The sequence below is a fragment of the Carcharhinus amblyrhynchos genome, chromosome 21 (assembly GCF_965287045.1).
Source record: "Carcharhinus amblyrhynchos chromosome 21, sCarAmb.v2.hapA, whole genome shotgun sequence".
In the NCBI taxonomy this organism is placed as follows: Eukaryota; Metazoa; Chordata; class Chondrichthyes; order Carcharhiniformes; family Carcharhinidae; genus Carcharhinus; species Carcharhinus amblyrhynchos.
This window is the reverse complement of record NC_137344.1, coordinates 1,293,395-1,316,302: the sequence shown is the minus strand read 5'-3', so window position 1 is coordinate 1,316,302 and position 22,908 is coordinate 1,293,395. Positions and strand designations below refer to the sequence as shown.

The 22,908-nt window shown below is 47.8% G+C and overlaps 1 protein-coding gene across 3 annotated transcripts in view; it reads left to right on the top strand.

Annotated features, from left to right (window-relative positions):
- The window catches only part of LOC145356516 (ras-associating and dilute domain-containing protein-like), a 185,432-nt gene that overhangs the window by 126,646 nt on the left and 35,878 nt on the right, over positions 1–22,908 (top strand). For all 3 annotated transcript variants that reach the window (XM_080209251.1, XM_080209252.1, XM_080209253.1), the window contains 5 exons: positions 1,672–1,784; positions 8,503–8,725; positions 9,858–10,030; positions 17,852–17,996; positions 19,891–20,087. In XM_080209251.1, the coding sequence (XP_080065377.1) occupies positions 1,672–1,784; positions 8,503–8,725; positions 9,858–10,030; positions 17,852–17,996; positions 19,891–20,087 (851 nt within the window). The remainder of the gene's footprint in view (positions 1–1,671; positions 1,785–8,502; positions 8,726–9,857; positions 10,031–17,851; positions 17,997–19,890; positions 20,088–22,908) is intronic.

Below are 22,908 nucleotides of genomic sequence, written 5' to 3'. Positions count from 1 at the left end.
GCATACAGGGTCTGACACATACAGAGTCACACACATGCACACAGGGTCTCACACATACAGGGTTACACACATGCATACAGGGTCTCACACATACAGGGTCACACGCATGCATACAGGGTCTCACACATACAGGATTACACGCATGCATACAGGGTCTGACACATACAGGGTTACACGCATGCATACAGGGTCTGACACATACAGGGTCACACATGCACATATAAACTAGAAGGAGGTGTAGGCCATTCAGCCTTTGAGCCTGCTCTGCCATTCATTTTGAACAAAGGGGCCAGAATTTTACTGCCCCACTTGCCGCGGGAATTGGAACAGGTGAGGGGGAGATCATGGAAAGGTCTGTTGACGTTGGGCAGGATTTTATGGTTTCAGAATGAGCAAGGCCACAATTCCTCGCCCAGGGTCTCACACACAGCGATACACGCGTGCACACAGGGTCTCACAGAGATACACGCGTGCACACAGGGTCTCACAGAGATACACGCGTGCACACAGGGTCTCACAGAGATACACGCGTGCACACAGGGTCTCACACACAGAGATACATGTGTGCTCACACACAGCATCACACGCATGCACACAGGGTTTCACACAGTGATACATGCGTGCACACAGGGTCTCACACACAGAGATACACACGTACACACAGGGTCTCATACACAGAGCGTCACACGTGTGCACACAGGTCTCACATACACAGCATCACACGCATGCACACAGGGTCTCACAAAAACAGGGTCACATATGCACATCCACTTTCTCACAAACACACATAGGGAGAATCTGTTCCCTCTGGTGGGGGATGTCCAAAACAAGGGGCAAAATGTTAAAATATGAAGCAGGCCATCGGGGGTGATGTCACAAACACATTACACACCCACACACAGATTACCACCCACACACATTACACACCCACACACATTACACTCCCACACACATTACACACTCACACACATTACACACACATTACACACCCACACACATTACACACACACACCCACACACATTACACACCCACACACATTACACACACACACCAACATACACATTACACACCCACACACATTACACACACATTACACACCCACACACATTACACACACACACCCACACACATCACACACCCACACACATTACACACACACACCAACATACACATTACACACCCACACACATCACACACCCACACACATTACACACACACACAGATTACCACCCACACACATTACATTCACACCAACATACACAACACACACACATTACACACCTACACACATGTTACACATCCAGACACAGAATCATTACATGCCCACACACATTAAACGCCCACCTACACACATATTACATGCCCTCACACACATCCATTACACACCCACACACACTCATTACATGCCCACACACACACTCATTACATGCCCATACACAAGCTACACACCCACAGACATATTACACACACACATTATGCACTCACACACACATTGCACACCAACACACACACACACATCATGCATGCATGCGCACACGTGTACACACTTACACACATACAGTTTTGATGGGATTTACTATTTGGTCATGTGATTAAGGGCGGGCCAGTATTGCTATAAAAATGATTGCTGTTTAGATTTGAGCCCTAACCTGTTTATCCTATCACCACAGGTTGCCATAACGATCAGTTTTCATCCACCAAGGCAGCCAGTGAGGAGGCAATGACAGTGCTGGAGGAGGTTATCATGTTCACCTTTCAGCAGTCAGTCTATTACCTCACCAAGGTCAGTGACGGGCTTTCTGACGGACTGATCCTGCCCTGGGTTAATGGCCCAGGGTGTGAGTAATTGTGTTCGTGAGTGACAGTAAGAAGTTGTTCATTTGGAGAACCAGTACCGACATGAGGGGCTGAATGGCCTCTTTCTGTGCTGTCGCAAGTCTGTGATTCAGTATTTGTGTGTGTGTGTAAGTCAATAATTGTGTGTGCGTGCCCAGGTATGAAGTGTGTGCGTGATTGAGTAAGTGTGTGAGTGCGAGTGTGAATAACTGTCAGTGTGCAAATGTAAGGAATTGTATGTGTGGTTGTTTGTCTATGTGTGTGATGCATGTGAATATTGTGTATGTGTTACTGTGTGTGTGTGAGTGTGCATATATGTGTGTGTGTGCATGAGTCTGTATGTGTATGTGCATCTGTGTGTGTGTGGGTATGTGTGTGTGTGGGTGTGTGTGTGGGTATGTGTGTGGGTGTATGTGTGTGTGTGGGTATGTGTGTGTATGTGTGTGGGTGTATGTGTGTGTGTGGGTATGTGTGTGTATGTGTGTGGGTGTATGTGTGTGTGTGGGTATGTGTGTGTGGGTATGTGTGAGTGTGGGTGTGTGTGTGGGTGTATGTGTGTGTGTGGGTATGTGTGTGTATGTGTGTGGGTGTATGTGTGTGTGTGGGTATGTGTGAGTGTGTGTGTGGGTATGTGTGTCTGTGTGTGTGGGTATGTGTGTGGTCTACTCGGCCTGCCTCTGACGAGGCTCCTGTGAGTGTTGTGTTTCAAGGATTCAGGGTGATAGCAGAGAGAGGAGCTGTGCTCTGAACCATGGAGGAATGCGGAGGTGTGGGGGCTGGGGGAGGTGCAACCAGGGGAGATCATGGGAATTAGAGGATTAGAACGAACAGAGCTGAACCAGTTAGGATCCTGGCACAGAGAGTAAGTCCTGTGGCGTCTGTGGGAAACTGCTGTTAAATGAACTGAGGGTAGTTTCTGTCCCAATGTGAGAATCAAACTCAAAGGTATCCCATTGACATAAACATGTTTGTTAGCAGCAAGCAAATAGGAAATGCAAATAACTCACAGATCCAGTCTGCAGAGATACGTTCCCCATCCTTTTATTTGGCAGTTAGACACTGACTCTCACTGGGGTATGGGTCCCACACACGCACTGACTCTCACTGGGGTACGGGTCCCACACACACTGACTCTCACTGGGGTACGGGTCCCACACACACACTGACTCTCACTGGGGTACGGGTCCCACACACACTGACTCTCACTGGGGTACGGGTCCCACACACACTGACTCTCACTGGGGTACGGGTTCCACACACACTGACTCTCACTGGGGTACGGGTCCCATACACACTGACTCTCACTGGGGTACGGGTCCCATACACACTGACTCTCACTGGGGTACGGGTCCCATACACACACTGACTCTCACTGGGGTACGGGTTCCACACACACTGACTCTCACTGGGGTACGGGTCCCACACACACTGACTCTCACTGGAGTAGAATACCTGGATTGAGAGGTAAGGGTGCATTTATTGCTTGCGAACGTTGGTGTATTTTAGGCTTGGCTTTGTTCAGATTCAAAGGATCAAGCCCCACATCTCATCTTAAGACAAAGCTTAGATTATTGATTGGAGGGGTGTTAAATCCAAGAGCTGTATTCTCAGTTCCTGACTGAGTCTGATCTCCCCCCCAGCTCCTAACCGAGTGGGATCACCCCCACCACCCCCCCAGCTCCAAACCGAGTGGAATCACCCCCACCCCCCCCAGCTCCTAACCGAGTGGGATCACCCCCACCCCCCCCCCCCCCCCCCCAGCTCCTAACCGAGTGGGATCACCCCCACCCCCCCCAGCTCCTAACTGAGTGGGATCACCCCCACCCCCCCCAGCTCCTAACCGAGTGGGATCACCCCCACCCCCCCCAGCTCCTAACCGAGTGGGATCACCCCCACCCCCCCCAGCTCCTAACCGAGAGGGATCACCCCCACCCCCCCCCCAGCTCCTAACCGAGTGGGATCACCCCCCCACCCCACAGCCCCGCCCCGCTGGATTATAGATGGAGTGATTTGGTGCTACTTATAAGGTTATTTATTAGTGTCACAAGTAAGACTTGCATTAACAGTGCAATGAAGTTACTGTGAAAATCCCCGAGTCACCACAGTCCGGTGCCTGTTCGGGTACACTGAGGGAGAATTTAGCACAGCCAATGTGTCTAACCAGCATGCCTTTTGGACTGTGAGAGGAAACTGGAGCACCCGGAGACACGAGGAGAATGTGCAGACTCCGCACAGACAGGAATCGAACCCGGGTTGCTGGTGCTGTGAGGCAGCAGCTCTGAGCACTGTGCCAATTCAACTGCTTAAGCCTTGAAGGAAGATCACAGTAAACCAGTGGAGCCCTGCCTGTTCCTTAGCCTGTTGACAAATGGAAATAGCTTTTCCACTGGGACCATGAAGTGTGGACACGGCCTATCAAAGGACCTGTGTTCTTGAGCTGATAGACTCACATACATGTGCAAACACACGCATGCACACACTCATATACATACACCTATATATACACACACGTACACTCACATACACGCACTTTGACCTTTCCTGTATTTGACTCCTCAGACAATGAGGGGTGTGTGCGGTGGGTCAGTGGGGTCTTCACATTTTTGTGTTGTTATAAGAAACCTGAGCAAGTTCTGTTTGGTTTGTAGTGAATGGAATGAGCTTTACTGACCGAACCACAGAACTGTATAGACAAGGCTGCTTCTGTCAGTGCTTTGCTCCCTCGCTGCCTCCCACCTAAAAACTTTCCTTGTGTAACTTTCCATCCCATTCCATTTGAAGACCCAGGCCTTTGGGCTTTAAACAGAAAGAAGGATAGAATATTTTCAGCTTCTCCTATGTCCTCGTACACAGTGACACCAGTCAGATGTGGCTGAGTTTAACATCCTTCCTGGTGATTACAGCCACTGTCGATGTGATTTTCCAGCTGACTGGTTAGTCATATGTTATTTCTTCAGTTTTGGAATATTTTCCAATAAAGCAAAGCCTGTGGTTACATTCCAACAATTGGCCAACCTATCATCTGAACTAGCTCCTGGATTTCAGTTCTGGGCACCACAGCTTGGAAAGGAAATATTGGCTTCAGAGAGAGTGCAGAATGATACCTGGATTCCAAGGATTAACTCACAAAGACAGAGTACACTAACATTGGTTGTAATCCCTGGAATTTCAAAGATTTGTTGGAGTCTAATAACTAGGAACAGGCCTCCCAGGATTGAAATGAGGAAACACTTCGACACTCTTTCTTGGCAGAAGTTTGGAACTCTCTTCTACAAACAGCAATCGACGCCCAATCAATTGTTAATTTTAAATTTGAGAATAATAGTTGATTTTTGTTAGCCAAAAGTATTAAGGGATATAATGCAAAGTAGGGTTTATGGAGTTTGGGTGCAGATCATGCAATCGTGACCTGGGAATTTCACAGGAACTTCATTACATAATTACTAGGAGCAGGAGTTGGCCATCTGGCCCCTCGAGCCTGCTCCACCATTCAATAAGATCATGGCTGATCTTTTTGTGGACTCAGCTCCACTCACCCGCCCGCTCACCATAACCCTTAATTCCTTTACTGTTCAAAAATGTATCTATCCTTGCCTTAAAAACATTCAATGAGGGAGCCTCAACTGCTTCACTGGGCAGGGAATTCCACAGATTCACAACCCTTTGTGTGAAGAAGTTCCTCCTCAACTCAGTCCTAAATCTGCTTCCCTTTATTTTGAGACTATGTCTTCTAGTTCTAGTTCCACCCACCAGTGGAAATAACTTCCCTGCTTCAGTCTTATTTTTTCCGTTCATAATCTTGTATGTTTCTATAAGATCTCCCTTCATTCTTCTGAATTCCAATGAGCATAGCCTCAGTCTTTCCTCATAAGCCAACCCTCTCAACTCCGGAATCAACCTAGTGAATCTCCTCTGCACCCCCTCCAGTGCCAGTATATCCTTTCTCAAGTAAGGAGGCCAAAACTGTACACAGTACTCCAGGTGTGGCTTCACCAGCACCTTATACAGCTGCAACATAACCTCGCTGTTTTTAAACTCCATCCCTCCAGCAATGAAGGACAAAATTCCATTTGCCTTCTTAATTACCCACTACACCTGCAAACAAATTCCTTGTGATTCTTGGATAAGGACACCCAGGTCCCTCTGCACAGCAGCATGCTGCAATTTTTCACCATTTAAATAATAGTCCATTTTGCTGTTATTCCTACCAAAATGGATGATCTCACATTGACCAACATTGTACCCCATCTGCCAGACCCTCGCCCACTCACTTAGACTATCTGTATCTCTTTACAGACTTTCAGCATCCTCTGCACACTTTGCTCTGCCACCAAACTTAGTGTCACCTGTGAATTTTGACACACTACACTTGGTCTCCAACTCCAAATCATCTATGTAAATCGTAAACAATTGCGGTCCCAACACTGATCCCTGAGGCACACCACTAGTCACTGATCACCAACCAGAAAAACACCCATTTACCCCCAGTCTTTGCTTTCTGTTAGTTAACCAGCGTTGATGCAATGTTAATGTAAGCCTTACTTGTGACTAATAAACTTTATCTTACTGAATGGTGGAACAAGCTGACAGCGGGCTAACTGGCTCCACTTGTTCCTGTATCTTGTGTTTATAGAATCATATAGCACGAAGGAGGCCATTCAGCCCTACACAGCTGTGCCAGTTCCTTGAAAGAATTAGCCAATTGGTCCGACACCCCAACTCTTCCCCAGAGCCTGTAAATGTTTTCCACTTTAATATTTATCAAGTTCCCTTTTGAAACTTGTGATTGAATCTGTTTCTATTGCCCATTCAAGCAGCAGATTCCCAATTGTAACAATTCACTCTCTAAAAATGGGTTGGCATGCCACTACTGGACCTTCAGCTAATCACAATAAATCTTTGTCCCTCTGGTTACTGACCCTCCTGCCGCTGGCAACAGTTTGTCCTTGTTTGCGCTATCCAAATTATTCATGATTGTGATTGCCACTTTTTAACTCTTCTCTAAACTTCCTCTGCTCTAAGGAGAATAATCCCAGCTTCTCCTATTCTCCAAATAGTAAATCTCTGATAGTAAATCTCCTCTGCTAACCTCTGCGAACGTGAGGAATCAAGTATCCTGGCTGAATTGGGTATACAGGTACACAGGTCACTGAAAGTGGCAACGCAGGTGGAGAAGGGAGTCAAGAAGGCATACGGCATGCTTGCCTTCATCGACCAGGGCACTGAGTTTAAAAATTAGCAAGTCATGTTGCAGCTTTATAGAACCTTACCTAGGCTGCACTTGGAATGTAGTGTTCAATTCTGGTCGCCATACTACCAGAAGGATGTGGAGGCTTTGGAGAGGGTACAGAAAAGATCTACCAGGATGTTGCCTGGTATGGAGGGCATTAGCTATGAGGAGAGGTTGGAGAAACTTGGTCTGTTCTCACTGGAATGACGGAGGTTGAGGGGAGACCTGATAGAAGTCTGCAAGATTATGAGAGGCATGGACAGAGTGGATAGTCAGAAGCTTTTTCCCAGGGTGGAAGAGTCAATTACTATGGGGCACAGGTTTAAGGTGTGAGGGACAAGGTTTAAAGGAGATGTACGAGGCAGATTTTTTACACAGAGAGTGGTGGGTGCCTGGAACTCGTCGCCGAGGGCAGTAGTGGAAGTGGATACCATAGTGAGTTTTAAGGGGTGTCTTGACAAGTACATAAATGAGATGGGAATAGAGGGGGTTTTGGTTAAATCGGGCGGCATGGTCGGTGCAGGCTTGGAAGGTCGAAGGGCCTGTTCCTGGGCTGTAATTTTCATTGTTCTTTGTTCTTCTTTGAATTTGCCTCCATTGTCCCCTCTTTCCACCCTCTCTCCTGAAGTGAGTGATGATCATTGGGTTACCAGCTCAGCTTCCAGCTGTTTGAAAGCATCTCATCCAGAAAGCTATTGTTCCATGTGCAACTAAAGAGTTTAATGGTATATTCAATGGTGGGAGGACATCACAGTCAGACCAGATCCCACTACTGTTCAGAAGGGGTTTGTAGAGACCGTGACATGGACTGTGCAATACTATATAACATTCTCACTCTTTCCTGACAAGGCTTCATCTAACCCCGTGCTGTACCTGGGAGTGTTTGATGGGGGGACAGTGTAGAGGGAGCCTGGCATGTTGGACAGCAACCCCTTTGCAGCCGAGACAACACAACTCAGCATCCCACAAGGAGTGAAGGACATTTTGGACATCTTCGAGGGAACATTGAGCTTGTTAAAATGCTACCGAGTTCACTCTGAGATTGCCTGGGAGCTTTACTCTGTATCTAACCCCGTGCTGTACCTGTCCTGGGAGTGTTTGATGGGGGGGACAGTGTAGAGGGAGCTTTACTCTGTATCTAACCCTGTGCTATACCTGTCCTGGGAGTGTTTGATGGGGACAGTATAGAGGGAGCTTTACTCTGTATCTAACCCTGTGCTGTACCTGTCCTGGGAGTGTTTGATGGGGACAGTATAGAGGGAGCTTTACTCTGTATCTAACCCTGTGCTATACCTGTCCTGGGAGTGTTTGATGGGATGTGTGTGATAAATTGAGTTGTTCCATTTTTCGATACCTGATGTCCTTCACTGTGATGAGCACAGAAACGATATTGTAAAAGTGACCAGTCTGTTGTGTTCCTGTTGTTCCTGTGTAGACCCTGTACACTGTCCTGCCTGGCATGTTGGACAGCAACCCCTTTGCAGCCGAGACAACACAACTCAGCATCCCACAAGGAGTGAAGGACATTTTGGACATCTTCGAGGGAACATTGAGCTTGTTAAAATGCTACCGAGTTCACTCTGAGATTGCCTCTCAGTTATTTGCGTACCTCTTCTTCTTCACCAATGCATCCCTCTTCAATGCTCTCATGGAACGAGGTGAGTGGGACTGACTAACCAAGCATGAAATGGTTCCATTCCTGTCTGTAACTCAGTCCCGGGTATCTGTTATTCTATATATAAACCACCCGAACCCCTCGATTAGATTCCAGTCTGTAACTCACTCCCGGGTATCTGTTATTCTATATATAAACCACCCCGAACCCCTCGATTAGATTCCAGTTTGTAACTCACTCCCGGGTATCTGTTATTCTATATATAAACCACCCCGAACCCCTCGATTAGATTCCAGTCTGTAACTCACTCCCGGGTATCTGTTATTCTGTATATAAACCACCCCGAACCCCTCGATTAGATTCCAGTCTGTAACTCACTCCCGGGTATCTGTTATTCTGTATATAAACCACCCCGAACCCCTCGATTAGATTCCAGTCTGTAACTCACTCCCGGGTATCTGTTATTCTATATATAAACCACCCCGAACCCCTCGATTAGATTCCAGTCTGTAACTCACTCCCAGGTATCTGTTATTCTATATATAAACCACCCCGAACCCCTCGATTAGATTCCAGTCTGTAACTCACTCCCGGGTGTCTGTTATTCTATATATAAACCACCCCGAACCCCTCGATTAGATCCCAGTCTGTAACTCACTCCCGGGTATCTGTTATTCTATATACAAACCACCCCGAACCCCTCGATTAGATTCCAGTCTGTAACTCACTCCCGGGTATCTGTTATTCTATATATAAACCACCCCGAACCCCTCGATTAGATTCCAGTCTGTAACTCACTCCCGGGTATCTGTTATGCTGTGTATTAATCTACTCACCCCAATGCCTTGATTAGATTCCAAAGAACAATACATTATAGGAACAGGCCCTTCGGCCCACCAAGCCTGTGCCAGTATACAATTTCTATCCCTCTGTTTTTCTCTCGTCCATATGTCTATCAAGATACACCTTGAACGTTGCTAATGTGCCTGCTTCCACCACTAGCACCCGCTGTGTGAAAAACTTTCCCCGCACGTATCCCCTAAACGTAAGGTTCTAATGCAGCAGTGATAATCTTGTGTTGGGGGTTGGACAGCCCCCTCCCCAGTCTCTGAAGGCAGTATCCCCCTAGCCTGTGGGTAGGCCCTCACTTCACTCTGTGTTACTGTGTCTTACAGGATCAGGAGGAGGATTCTACCAGTGGACGAAGGGAGTGCAGATTCGTGCCAATCTGGATCTGCTTCTTGATTGGATTCAGGGCATTGGACTTGGAGAGCAGGCTGCTGAACTCTTCCTCAAATTATCCACTGCTGTCAACCTGCTCGCTACACCGAAGGAGACACTTCTCCAGGTAAACAGCAATCTCTGCATTGAATTAACTCTTTGTTGTATTGAGAAACCCAGGTGGGAGCTGAGGCTGGGATTTGGGGTTGTTAAAACAATGAGAGTGGAATTGAGGACTCTGAAATCCTGGGAATGGTTAATTGTCAGGATCCAGACCAATGTGACTATTTCAGCATGCCCTTAGCTCTGTGGAGTCGATGAGATTTTTTTGCCTTTCTGTCCTATTTCTGACTTCCTTTCTTGATTTACCCACAATGTTTAACAAGATTGGCTGTCTGGTCTATCCTGCACTTGAGCAGTATCCTATCCCCTGTCCCCTCTCTGTTCCTAACCCCTTTATCCACCTTTCCTGTCAAGCGCTTAACGAATCAGTTCTTGAACAGTGGGCAGAATTTTACTGACTTGTCCAGCCCTCCAATAGGCAGAGTGGGCCAATAAAATTGTGCGAGAGCTGAGAAATTAGGATCACGCCCGATTCCCCAGCTCTTGAGAGCCAGATTTCCAGCAAGGACAGCCTCCCACTGGAAATGGGCGAGAGGCTGAATAAATTATATTAATAAATTATAATGTTAATTAGCATCTGTTTAGCATGCTCAGTGCTCAATCATCCGGGCTCGCTTGCTTTCTGGCCTCTCCAGGCGAGGAGAACACCCGCTCTCTACAAACAGGGAACAATCCTGTCAGCCTTGCTGGTGGAACTGGAGGTCATTCAGGCCTCCTGGGGAGACTGAGAGCAGTAAGAAGTCTGACAACACCAGGTTTCAGTCCAACCGATTTATTTGATGGTAAACAGACAGGCCAGAACTCTCCATTCACCTGACGAAGGGGGTAACCTCGAAAGCTTGTGAGTTTACTATCAAATAAATCGGTTGGACTGAAACCTGGTGTTGTCAGACTTTTTTCTGTGTTTACCCCAGTCCAACGCCGGCATCTCTACATCGAGACTGAGAGCACCTTGGCACTGCCCACTGGGCGCTTTGGTACTGGCCAGAGCTGGGGCTATGGGAGCGGGGCCTAGGGGGGCAGAGCGTGTAGGGGCGGTTCGATCAGAGGGGGATCTGCTGCTGCTCTGCAATGGGATAGGATCACGGGGAGGGTGCCCGCTGTACACTCTGCAATGGGATAGGATCACAGGGAGGGTGCCCGCTGTACACTCTGCAATGGGATAGGATCACGGGGAGGGTGCCCGCTGTACACTCTGCAATGGGATAGGATCATGGGGAGGGTGCCCGCTGTACACTCTGCAACGGGATAGGATCATGGGGAGGGTGCCCGCTGTACACTCTGCAATGGGATAGGATCACGGGGAGGGTGCCCGCTGTACACTCTGCAATGGGATAGGATCACGGGGAGGGTGCCCGCTGTACACTCTGCAATGGGATAGGATCACGGGGAGGGTGCCCGCTGTACACTCTGCAATGGGATAGGATCACGGGGAGGGTGCCCGCTGTACACTCTGCAACGGGATAGGATCACGGGGAGGGTGCCCGCTGTACACTTTGCAACGGGATAGGATCATGGGGAGGGTGCCCGCTGTACACTCTGCAACGGGATAGGATCACGGGGAGGGTGCCCGCTGTACACTCTGCAACGGGATAGGATCACGGGGAGGGTGCCCGCTGTACACTCTGCAACGGGATAGGATCACGGGGAGGGTGCCCGCTGTACACTCTGCAATGGGATAGGATTGGGGTGGAAGGGGCCTGCTGCCACTCTACAACAGGATCGTGGGGTGGGGATTGAGTTGGGGGGGGCAGCGCCTTGCTGCTCTGCAAAGGGATTACATGGGGAAGGGAATGGCTGGAGCTAGTTGCTCCTGCACTGCAGGGCATTTAATTGGCCGTGGGCCCCGTGATTGCAGCAGGGGGAGCTGGTTGAGGCTGCCTGCAATAGCAGGGGTCTGACAGCGCTCTGTCCATCAAACCCCTACAGCTGCTATTGAGTATGTGCAGAATCAGATGTCTGCACGTGCGCAATAGCTCCCTGTACAGGCTGGCTAGTGAATTAAGCCCAGCGCATTGCCTGCAACAGCTAGAAACCATCTACACCATTTTTTCAGTGATTAAGTGTGTAAAATTGGGTGTAGAAACTTGCCTAAAAAGCGGATCAGGAACTCTCCCATTTTCACGTTTGGTGGACACCTGGAATCAATCTGGTAAAATTCTGCCCAATGTCTCTGTTCCAATCATGAACACTGAGAATGAATTCTCCAGCTCTGTAGAAGAGTTTCTCCTGCTCTTTGTACTAAACCTCTCACATTTACTCTTATGTCGGTGTCTCTTTGTTCCTCAGTAACTTGTGTGTTACTATCTGGCATTAGATTGGAAGGTTCTACCAAATTACCATCGAACAGTGTGGCAAAAACTGTCTGATTTTTCCAAATCTTCTTTTGTATTTCCTGACACCAGGCAGTATCTTGCTATGCTGCTTACTCACTGCCTCAACATCCTTCCAGTAGCATGGAACCCAAATTTGCAGCCCTGGTCTTATGAGTGCAATAAATAAGTTGCATCCTGACTATTAATCTGATACTTGTTGTCATTAATCATGTTTATGACCTTGTCCATTGAAAAGCTGCTTTTAACATCTTGTAAACTTTGTCTCAAATCTCTCTTGTTCTTAGCATTTGCCCAGCCATTCATCTACTCACAGTGTAGTTACAATTCTTTTGAGCAAGATGTTCCATCTCACAGTCACTTTCACCACCTTCCCAATATTCTCTTTTTTTGTTCATCAGATTTGTCACCACATTGCCTATTTTAGTGTTGTCAGCAAGTTAGAGAATCCACTCCGAGCACTGACGTTAAAGAAACTGCAATTACCCAGGTTAATTCAGCTTTCCTCTCTGAGTATGACGTCACACTGACCAGTCCTCTGACATACATCCACGCTCTGGGGAACTTTGCTGATTTGCTGTCTGGTCTGGAGTCTGTTGGAGCAGTTCTCAGTCACCCAGCGATTCCCTGTCCCAGTCACCCAGCGATTCCCTGTCCCAATAACCCAGCGATTCCCTGTCCCAGTCACCCAGCGATTCCCTGTCCCAATAACCCAGCGATTCCCTGTCCCAGTCACCCAGCGATTCCCTGTCCCAATAACCCAGCAATTCCCTGTCCCAGTCACCCAGCGATTCCCTGTCCCAGTCACTCAGTGATTCCCTGTCCCAGTCACCCAGCAATTCCCTGTCCCGGTCACTCAGTGATTCCCTGTCCCAGTCACTCAGTGATTCCCTATCCCAGTCACTCAGCGATTCCCTGTCCCAGTCACTCAGCGATTCCCTGTCCCAGTCACTCAGCGATTCCCTATCCCAGTCACTCAGCGATTCCCTGTCCCAGTCACTCAGCGATTCCCTATCCCAGTCACCCAGCGATTCCCTATCCCGGTCACTCAGCGATTCCCTATCCCAGTCACTCAGCGATTCCCTATCCCAGTCACTCAGCGATTCCCTATCCCGGTCACTCAGCGATTCCCTATCCCGGTCACTCAGCGATTCCCTATCCCGGTCACTCAGCGATTCCCTATCCCGGTCACTCAGCGATTCCCTATCCCGGTCACTCAGCGATTCCCTATCCCGGTCACTCAGCGATTCCCTATCCCGGTCACTCAGCGATTCCCTATCCCGGTCACTCAGCGATTCCCTGTCCCGGTCACTCAGCGATTCCCTATCCCGGTCACTCAGCGATTCCCTATCCCGGTCACTCAGCGATTCCCTGTCCCAGTCACTCAGCGATTCCCTGTCCCAGTCACTTAGCGATTCCCTATCCCAGTCACTCAGTGATTCCCTGTCCCAGTCACTCAGCGATTCCCTATCCCGGTCACTCAGCGATTCCCTGTCCCAGTCACTCAGCGATTCCCTGTCCCAGTCACTCAGCGATTCCCTGTCCCAGTCACTCAGCGATTCCCTGTCCCAGTCTTGATAGGGATTCCTGATCTAACTGATGTCAGAGGAACAGAGACATGCAGCTTGCTGTAGGATTGCTGAGTGACTCAGGAGGGAGTAGAATGCAGTCTATTGTGGAGATCCTGCTTCACTGAGTGGATGCTGGCCAATAAAACTTTGCAGCGAATGCTGTCCTCCTCTGCAATGCCCTCTAACAATTCCTGGCTCGATACTTTTGTATCTCATATTGTTCTTCACAATGAGCCCTTTTTCTTCACTAACAAAGCTTGTTTGGTGATGTCCCTGTCTCTGTATCGCTTCTTCAAATCAGCCTCACTGTAATTGTTTCTCTCCAGGGTAGCACATTTTTAAGAACTGCTGGTTTAGAGACAGAGATTGAGTGGGAGAGTCAGCTGCTTCTGAGCTCGATGGGAAAGCAAGGTGGAGTAGGGGCTAAATGGTAGATTTTGTTATGTGAGTAAAGTGAAGAATCTATGTTTCATTGTGAGTAATGGAGGTAGCAAGTTTGATGGTGTAAAGACACTTGCTGGCATGGATTTGATGGGCCAAAAGGCCTCATTCTGTGCTCTATGACTTGTCAATCTCTGCACTGCATGTCAGCATCTCTCTTATTGAGGTTTTTATTTTAAATATATAAGGAACCTGTTTTGTCTCTTCTCGATTTGAGTTATTATTGTCACATGTACTATGTACTCTGAAAAATCATGTCTCTTACGCTTTCTGCAGACAAAGCATACTGTTGATAGAGTACATAGGGTAGAAGGAAAGGAGAGAGTGCAGAATGCAGTGGTACAGTCATAGCTAGGGGGTAGAGAAAGATCAATTTAATATGTGGTAAGTCCATTCAAAAGTCTGACAGCAGCAAGGAAGAAGCTGCTCTTGAGTCGGTTGGTATGTGAGCTCAGACTTTTGTATCTTTTTCCCAATGGCTGAATTTTCACTCCGTAGTTTTGAGGTGAGAAACTCAATGAGCAGCTGGAGATTTGTTGAAGAGTTGTGAAGGACCACGTGGAGATGAGGAGCAGCTGTTTTTCCAAGTATTTCCCTGTGGCGTTAGGTTTATGGGGATTGGTGGGGTGGGGGGTGTTGGGGGCAGATGTCTCTGTTCGTGGCTGGCTTCCCACTGGAGGTCAGGGAATGGGGGGGAGCAGCTGGCTCTACAAACAGCTCCACTCCCATTCCTGCCTCTTCTCGTTGGCCTCGTGTCCGTTCTGCTGTGGTTGTTTGGAGCTGCTCTCCCAGGAGTCAGCTCCACAATCAGAGAAGCCAACAACACCCCAGAATTTATTCACATACCAAAAACTGACGGTTGGATGAAGGAGTGGAGAGGGGAGTGACCAGGAGCGGGGGCTGAGATAGTAATCAGGAATGAGTGAGCAGAATAGGGGACAGTGACTGTGTGTGTGTGTGTGTGTGTGTGTGTGTGTGTGTGTGTGTGTGTGTGTGTGTGTGTGTGTGTGTGTGTGTGTGTGTGTGTGTGTGTGTGTGTGTGTGTACTGAATGAGCAGCAGTGGGGGTCAGTGACATTAGGAGGTGTTGTGGGGAGTGGGGGTGTTGCTGGATGAGCAGCAGTGGAAGGTAATTGGAGAACAGAGTCAGCAGCAGAACAGAGCGGGTTGCTGGCTGTGTGAGGCAGTTTGGGGAGGGTTTGTGCTGGACGGAGTGAATGTGTGGAGAACAGCAGTCTGAGTTCTGGAGGAGAGTTTGGCCCATTGTTTTCACAAGGAAGGTGGGGAGTGCAGTCAGCTGGAAGCTGTCACACTGACCTCAGCACAGAAACATTCACACATTTCCCTGTGCTGAAAGCCCACACCAACCCTGTACCCACTCCCCCAGGGCTCTCCCCTTCCCCACTACTAATCCACGCACCTCACTCCCTGAGCTTTATACCCATCCAGCACCCATCCCCTTCCTCACTAACAATCCCAACCCCCTTCTCCCCCATTCTCCTGGTGATGGGGTGGTACAGTGGTTAGCACAGCTGCCTCACAGTGCCAGGGATCTGGATTCAATTCCCGGCTTTGGTCACTGTCTGTGCAGAGACTACACATTCTCCCTGTGTCTGTGTGGGTTTCCTCCAGGCATTCCAGTTTCCTCCCACAGTCCGAAAGACGTGTTGGTTAGGTGGATTGATCGTGCTAAATTCTCCCTTGGTGAACCCAAACAGTGCCAGAGTATGGACTTGCGTGGATTTTCCACGAGTCTCCACACTCTGGCTGCACGGTGCAGCACGGTGGCACAGTGGTTAGCACTGCTGCTTCACAGCCCCAGGGACCTGGGTTCAATTCCCAGCTTGGGTCACTGTCTGTGTGGAGTTTGCACATTCTCCTCGTGTCTGCGTGGGTTTCCTCTCAGAATCCAAAGGTGTGCGGGTTAGATTGATTGGCTGTGCTAAAATCGCCCTTTAGTGTCCTGAGATGCTTAGATTAGAGGGATTAGTGGGTAAAATATGTAGGGATGAGGGGGTAGGGCCTGGGTGGGATTGTGTTCAGTGCAGGCTCGATGGGCCGAAGGGACCTCTTTCTGCACTGTAGGGTTCTATGATTCTATGATTTTCATAGTAACTTCACTGCAGTATTAATGTAAGCTCACTTGTGACACTACTTCAAACATTATGCTGCTATCCAGGCTTTGTTTTGATCACTGCAGCGGCACAGGGAAGAAAGACGGCAGTGACATAGTGACACTTTCACTGGACTAATAATCCAGAGAACCAGGGTAACGTTCTGGAACCCGGGTTCAAATCCCACCACAGCAGATGGTGAAATTTGAATTCAATAAAAATCTGGAATTGAAATTGTAAGATGCCAGGAGATATATTTGTCATTTATATTAATGATTTTCACGAGAATATAGGAGACATGGTTAGTAAGTTTGCAGATGACAGCAAGGTTGATGACATAGTGGACAGTGAAGAAGGTTATCTCCGATTGCAACGGGATCTTGATCAATTGGGCTAGTGGGCTGACGAATGGCAGATGGAGTTTAATTTAGATAAATGTGAGATGATACATTTTGGTCGATTGAACCAGGGCAGGACTTATTCAGTTAATGGTAGGGCGTTGGGAAGAGTTACAGAACAAAGAGATTTAAGGGTACATGTTCATAGCTCCTTGAAAGTGGAGTCACAGGTGGACAGAGTGGTGAAGAAGGCATTCGGCATGCTTGGTTTCATCGGTCAGAACATTAAATGCAGGAATTGGGACGTCTTGTTGAAGTTTTACAAGACATTGGTAAGGCCACACTTAGAATACTGTGTACAGTTCTGGTCATCCTATTATAGAAGATATTATTAAACTAGAAAGAGTGCGGAACAGATTTACTAGGATGCTACCAGGGACTTGAGTTATAAGGAGAGGCTAGGTAGGCTGGAACATTTTTCTCTGGAGTGTAGGAGGCTGAGGGGAGATCTTATAGAGATCTATAAAATAACAGGGGCATAGATCAGCTAGATAGTCAATATTTTTTCCCAAAGGTAGGGGAGTCTAAAACTAGAGGGCATAAGTTTAAGATGAGAGGGGAGAGATACAAAAGGGTCCAGAGGGAGGATTTTTTCACACAGAGGGTGGTGAGTGTCTGGAACAAGCTGCCAGAGGTAATAGTAGAGGCTGGTACAATTTTGTCTTTTAAAAAGCATTTAGACAGTTATATGGGTCAAATGGGTATAGAGGGATATGGGCCAAACGCGGACAATTGGGACTACCTTAGGGCTGAGAAAAGGGGCGGCATGGACAAGTTGGGCAGAAAGGCCTGTTTCCATTGCTGTAAACCTCTATGATTGTATGATGCTGAAGCCCAAGTGGTTTTTAGGGAAGGGAATCTATCATTGTGAACTGGTCAGGCACACATATGAAAGATTCTGAGCAATCTCCAGTCCCCTGGTGAATACACAGATAAATAACTATGATGAATGTTCACTTTCTTCTGCAGGCTAACTGGAGGTCGCTGCGTAATGATTTTTTCAGTTTGAACCCAGCCCAGCTCCATCACATGCTCAGGGAGTATAATCCAGGCCGGCCTTGCCCACCGCTGTGGAGCCCTGTCACTGAGGACCAGCACACAGCCCTGAGAACAGGTGAGCACCGTGATAGGTGGACATGTTTATTGCGCCAATGCTCATTGAGCTGATTAATTCAGAAGATGAAATGGTTTTTATTTCAGGCATTCGCTACAATATTAAACACTTCTAGCACAGCATGGGTAAAGCTCCCTCTACACTGTCCCCAACACTCCCAGGACAGGTACAGCACGGGGTTAGATACAGAGTAAAGCTCCCTCTACACTGTCCCCAACACTCCCAGGACAGGTACAGCACAGGGTTAGATACAGAGTAAAGCTCCCTCTACACTGTCCCCCCATCAAACACTCCCAGGACAGGTACAGCACGGGGTTAGATACAGAGTAAAGCTCCCTCTACACTGTCCCCCATCAAACACTCTCAGGACAGGTACAGCACGGGGTTAGATACAGAGTAAAGCTCCCTCTACACTGTCCCCATCAAACACTCCCAGGACAGGTACAGCACAGGGTTAGATACAGAGTAAAGCTCCCTCTACACTGTCCCCCCATCAAACACTCTCAGGACAGGTACAGCACGGGGTTAGATACAGAGTAAAGCTCCTTCTACACTGTCCCCCATCAAACACTCCTGAGAAAGGTACAGTACGGGGTTAGATACAGACTGAAGCCTTTTCATTTCGTGGAGTTGGGAGGATTGTTCTTTATAAAATTAAAGTTTATCTATTAGTGTCACAAATAATACTTACATTAAAACTGCAATGAGTTACTGTGAAATTCCCCTACTCGCCACACCTCAGCATCTGTTCGGGTACACTGAGGGGTAATTTAGCATGGCCAATGCACCGAACCAGCACATCTTTCAGACTGTGGGAGGAAACTGGAGCACCCAGAGGAAACCCATGCAGACACCGAGAAAACATGCAGACTCTGCACAGACAGTGACCCAAGCTGGGAATCGAACCCGGGTCCCTGGCGCTGTGAGGCAGCAGTGCTAACCCACTGTGTCACCGTGCCCCCAGGAATCGAACCCGGGTCCCTGGCGCTGTGAGACAGCAGTGTTAACCCACTGTGTCACCATGCCCCCCGGGAATCGAACCCGGGTCCCTGGCGCTGTGAGACAGCAGTGCTAACCCACTGTGTCACCGTGCCCCCCCAGGAATCGAACCCGGGTCCCTGGCGCTGTGAGGCAGCAGTGTTAACCCACTGTGTCACCGTGCCCCCCCGGGAATCGAACCCGGGTCCCTGGCGCTGTGAGGCAGCAGTGTTAACCCACTGTGTCACCGTGCCCCCGGGAATCGAACCCGGGTCCCTGGCGCTGTGAGGCAGCAGTGTTAACCCACTGTGTCACCGTGCCCCCGGGAATCGAACCCGGGTCCCTGGCGCTGTGAGACAGCAGTGCTAACCCACTGTGTCACCGTGCCCCCCGGGAATCGAACCCGGGTCCCTGGCGCTGTGAGACAGCAGCGCTAACCACTGTGTCACTGTGCCACCCTGTGCAGTGTGTTGGAACATCTGCAAAAATGGGGCATATGTAATTATTACCTGTCTCAAAGAACAAAGAACAGTACAGCACAGGAAACAGGCCCTTCGGCCCTCCAAACCTGTGCCGCTCATTGGTCCAACTAGACCATTCGTTTGTATCCCTCCATTCCCAGGCTGCTTATGTGTCCATCCAGGTCTCATTCTAACTGAGCCTTCACTTCAGTCCCTGTCACTGACTCATTGCTTTTTTTAAGGAATTTGGAAATCGTTTCCTGGGTTGATGTGGGGGATGAGGTTTGCATAAAGAGCCTGAATAGCCTTGAGTGAGAGAGAGCTGCTGAGTGCTTTTAAACCCCCTTTATGAAAGAAGGGTTAAGGTTGCTCTTGCACTGTAAGGGATGTTGAGATTTAGTAGTGATTACCTCAGCACACTGCACCCACTGACATCTCTGCATTCTTATCCTCAGCTGCTATCCTGGAAAGCTTTGACAATCACCCGCCCCTGATCCTGCCATCCAGTTCTTTCCACATTGAGCTTGGCAAGTCCATTGCTGACCTGGGCCTCCGCTCTCAGCTGGAACATATCAAGGAATTTCTCCAAAGCCTGGAGCAGCCGGATATTCTGACAACACCTGAACAGAGCAGTGGGAACCAATCCCAGCAGGTAAACAATGACTGGCATTCGGAGGATGCAAGCAAGTACAGTGACATTGTGTGGAGAGAATCTTGCACAGAGGTTGGAGGTTCTGTACAAACAAACTTGCTTTAATAATATCTCGCTTATGTAATAACATGATTCCAAGTTTTTAAAAAAAAGCTCAAGGAATATTTCTCTGAACCTGTTTCCTTTTTTAGTCATACTGTGGATAGTCACTCACCCGACGAAGGGGCAAACCCCGAAAGCTTGTGGGTTTACTATCAAATAAACTTGTTGGACTTTAACCTGGTGTTGTGAGACTTCTTACTCCTTTTTTAGTGACAGCTTTAAATTGTCAGAAAATGTTTCAGGCTCTGGGGAAAGAGCAGACAGTGGAACTGGCAGGAATGCTGTTTGATGGAGCTAGTACAATTGGCTAAGTGGCCTCCTCCCGTGCTGGATCAATCTGTAATGATCCTCTCCAGCTGACTCCCAACCAGAAAAAATAGTTATCTCAATTCACTCTATCAATCTGTCCATTTTTAAAAACCTGAATTAAATCTCCCCTTAGCAGCCTGCGGTCCATAGAAAGTAACATTGTCTCATGCCTGTCTTTAGATCTGTAATTCCCAATGGTAGGTTTACCATTGTCTTGTGGACTGTTGGTACTCTGACCGTTACCTGCCGCTTGCTGCTGAGATTATAAAGTTCATTGTCTTTACGCAGGGTCTCTCAGTGATCGCACCGTTTCCCAGAATTAATCAGACTTAAAACTTTTTTGGAAACTTCCATGGAAGTTGGGAATGGGATGGTGGTAATTGTGACACCCCCACCCCCCACCCCCACCTCAAAACCTCCTGCATTATTGTGTGAGCTAGGCAGGTGTGTGTAGGGGTGAGGGGGGGTGGGGGGGGTCAAACTGTACCAGAACACTTGCCTAATTTACCAAGTAGTAAACAGCCAGATCATTAATCCTTTGATCATTTCAGGAACAAGCGAGGTCTGCACTGTGTTGCAAAGAAGATCTTAACATTTAAAGACATTCAGCTTCTGTGTAAATGTAGCCTGCAAGAAAATACATAGAGGGGAGCACTTGAGATTCCAAAGGTCATGAATCTGTTACTGTGTCTATATTAAACTCTGTTAGGCACTGTCACCCTGTATATAAGACATGTTATCTGCCAGTATAAAACAAGGAGTGTTCCTGACATTTATCAATCTTGTAATGACTATTGAAAATTATTCAAAGATTGATTTTCCTTGAAACTAGCTTCCTGACCACTGCTGATGATAAATATTATAAATGGGACAAAAACAAATCGAATATTAGCCCACACACACTGAAGATGGTAAACCTGACCTATCACTGCAAACGTGTCTGATTCCAGCCTCTGCATTGTGAATATTGGGCCATTTACAGATGAGGGTGGGCTGATGATCCCTTTCTCATCTGACCTGAGAGGATACAATGGGGATTAATTTTATTGTGATCTTACTCGCCTGCTGTAGCTTAGGAACTCTGGGAAAATCACTGTAAACAGTCCCAGCCCAGCAGGACCAGGGTGCAGGGAGAGGTTGCAAGGAAAATTGACCCCGGTATGAAAGGTTAAATGACTGTCTTGTTGCATAAGGAGTCAGTCAGTCAGGTAAATGTTAATCAGCTTCCATTAGTGCTTTTTACTTGCATTCCGACTGTTGCACCGTCGAAAGCTCAGTGCCAGCATTGTGTGCAGGATATTTATACAGTCTGCTCTCATCAAAAAACAGGAAAAAAAAACGTGTGCATAATGTCCCATCTAACATTGGACCTCTAGCTCAGATCAGGTGCTGAAGAGTTTATGTATCACACAACACAGATCCACAGGGGTACAGAAAGGAAACATGTGACACTGACTCCACCTTCACTATCACAGTGAACATTCGTAGGAAAATGATGAAATATCGGTGGAATTTGTGAAAAATGGAAATCTCATTGTCAACATCAATTATCATTTGATTATTAATGTGAATTTGGGAAATGAGATAATGAACATGAAGAGAAGTAAAGACATTGAGAACCACCCCCCCAACCTTCCCCCCGCCATTTGTTTAGGAGGTTAAATGGAACGAGCAGCCAGAAAGGACAGTGGAAGTAGATTCGATAGTAACATTCAACAAGGAATTAGATATCTGTAAATACGCAAATCAATTTTCAGGGCTGTGAGGAAAGAGTGTGGTCGTGGGGTTAACAGGAGAGTTGTTTCAAAGAGCCAGTACAGGCTTGATGGGCTGAATAGGCTGTGAATGTGTTGTATCATTCCAGAACATGCTGCGTCCCATGTACAAATCTCACCTCATCTGTTCACATTCATTTTAGTGGTTGCTGATTTCTCAATCCTAAGTCTTTACAATGTAAGTAGTGGACAACGGGTGAATGTCAAATTTTAAGAGCTTTCAAAACAATTGAGGAATCAGCAAAGTATCACTATCTCTCTGTGGCAGCTGTGCCTCAGTAAGTATCATCTCTGAGTCAGAAAAAGAGAGTGGGTTCAAGTCCCACTCCAGAGAATTGAGTATATAATCCAGACTGCCACTCCCAATGAAACCTTTAGGGAGTGCGGCACCATCAGAGGCATTGCTTTATGGACAAGGCACTAAGCCGAGGGGCCCCATCTGACTGTCAAGTGGATGTGAAATGTCCCCGAGCACTCTGTTGAAGAGGAGCAGGGTTGTTCTCTCCCTGCTGTCCAGGGTACAGTATTCCTGCATCAACAAATTAGATTAACTGGTCATTGTCTCATGGCAGCATTGTGGGATCTTGTTTTGTGTAAATTAACTTATGTTTCCCTACATTATGTGATTACACTTT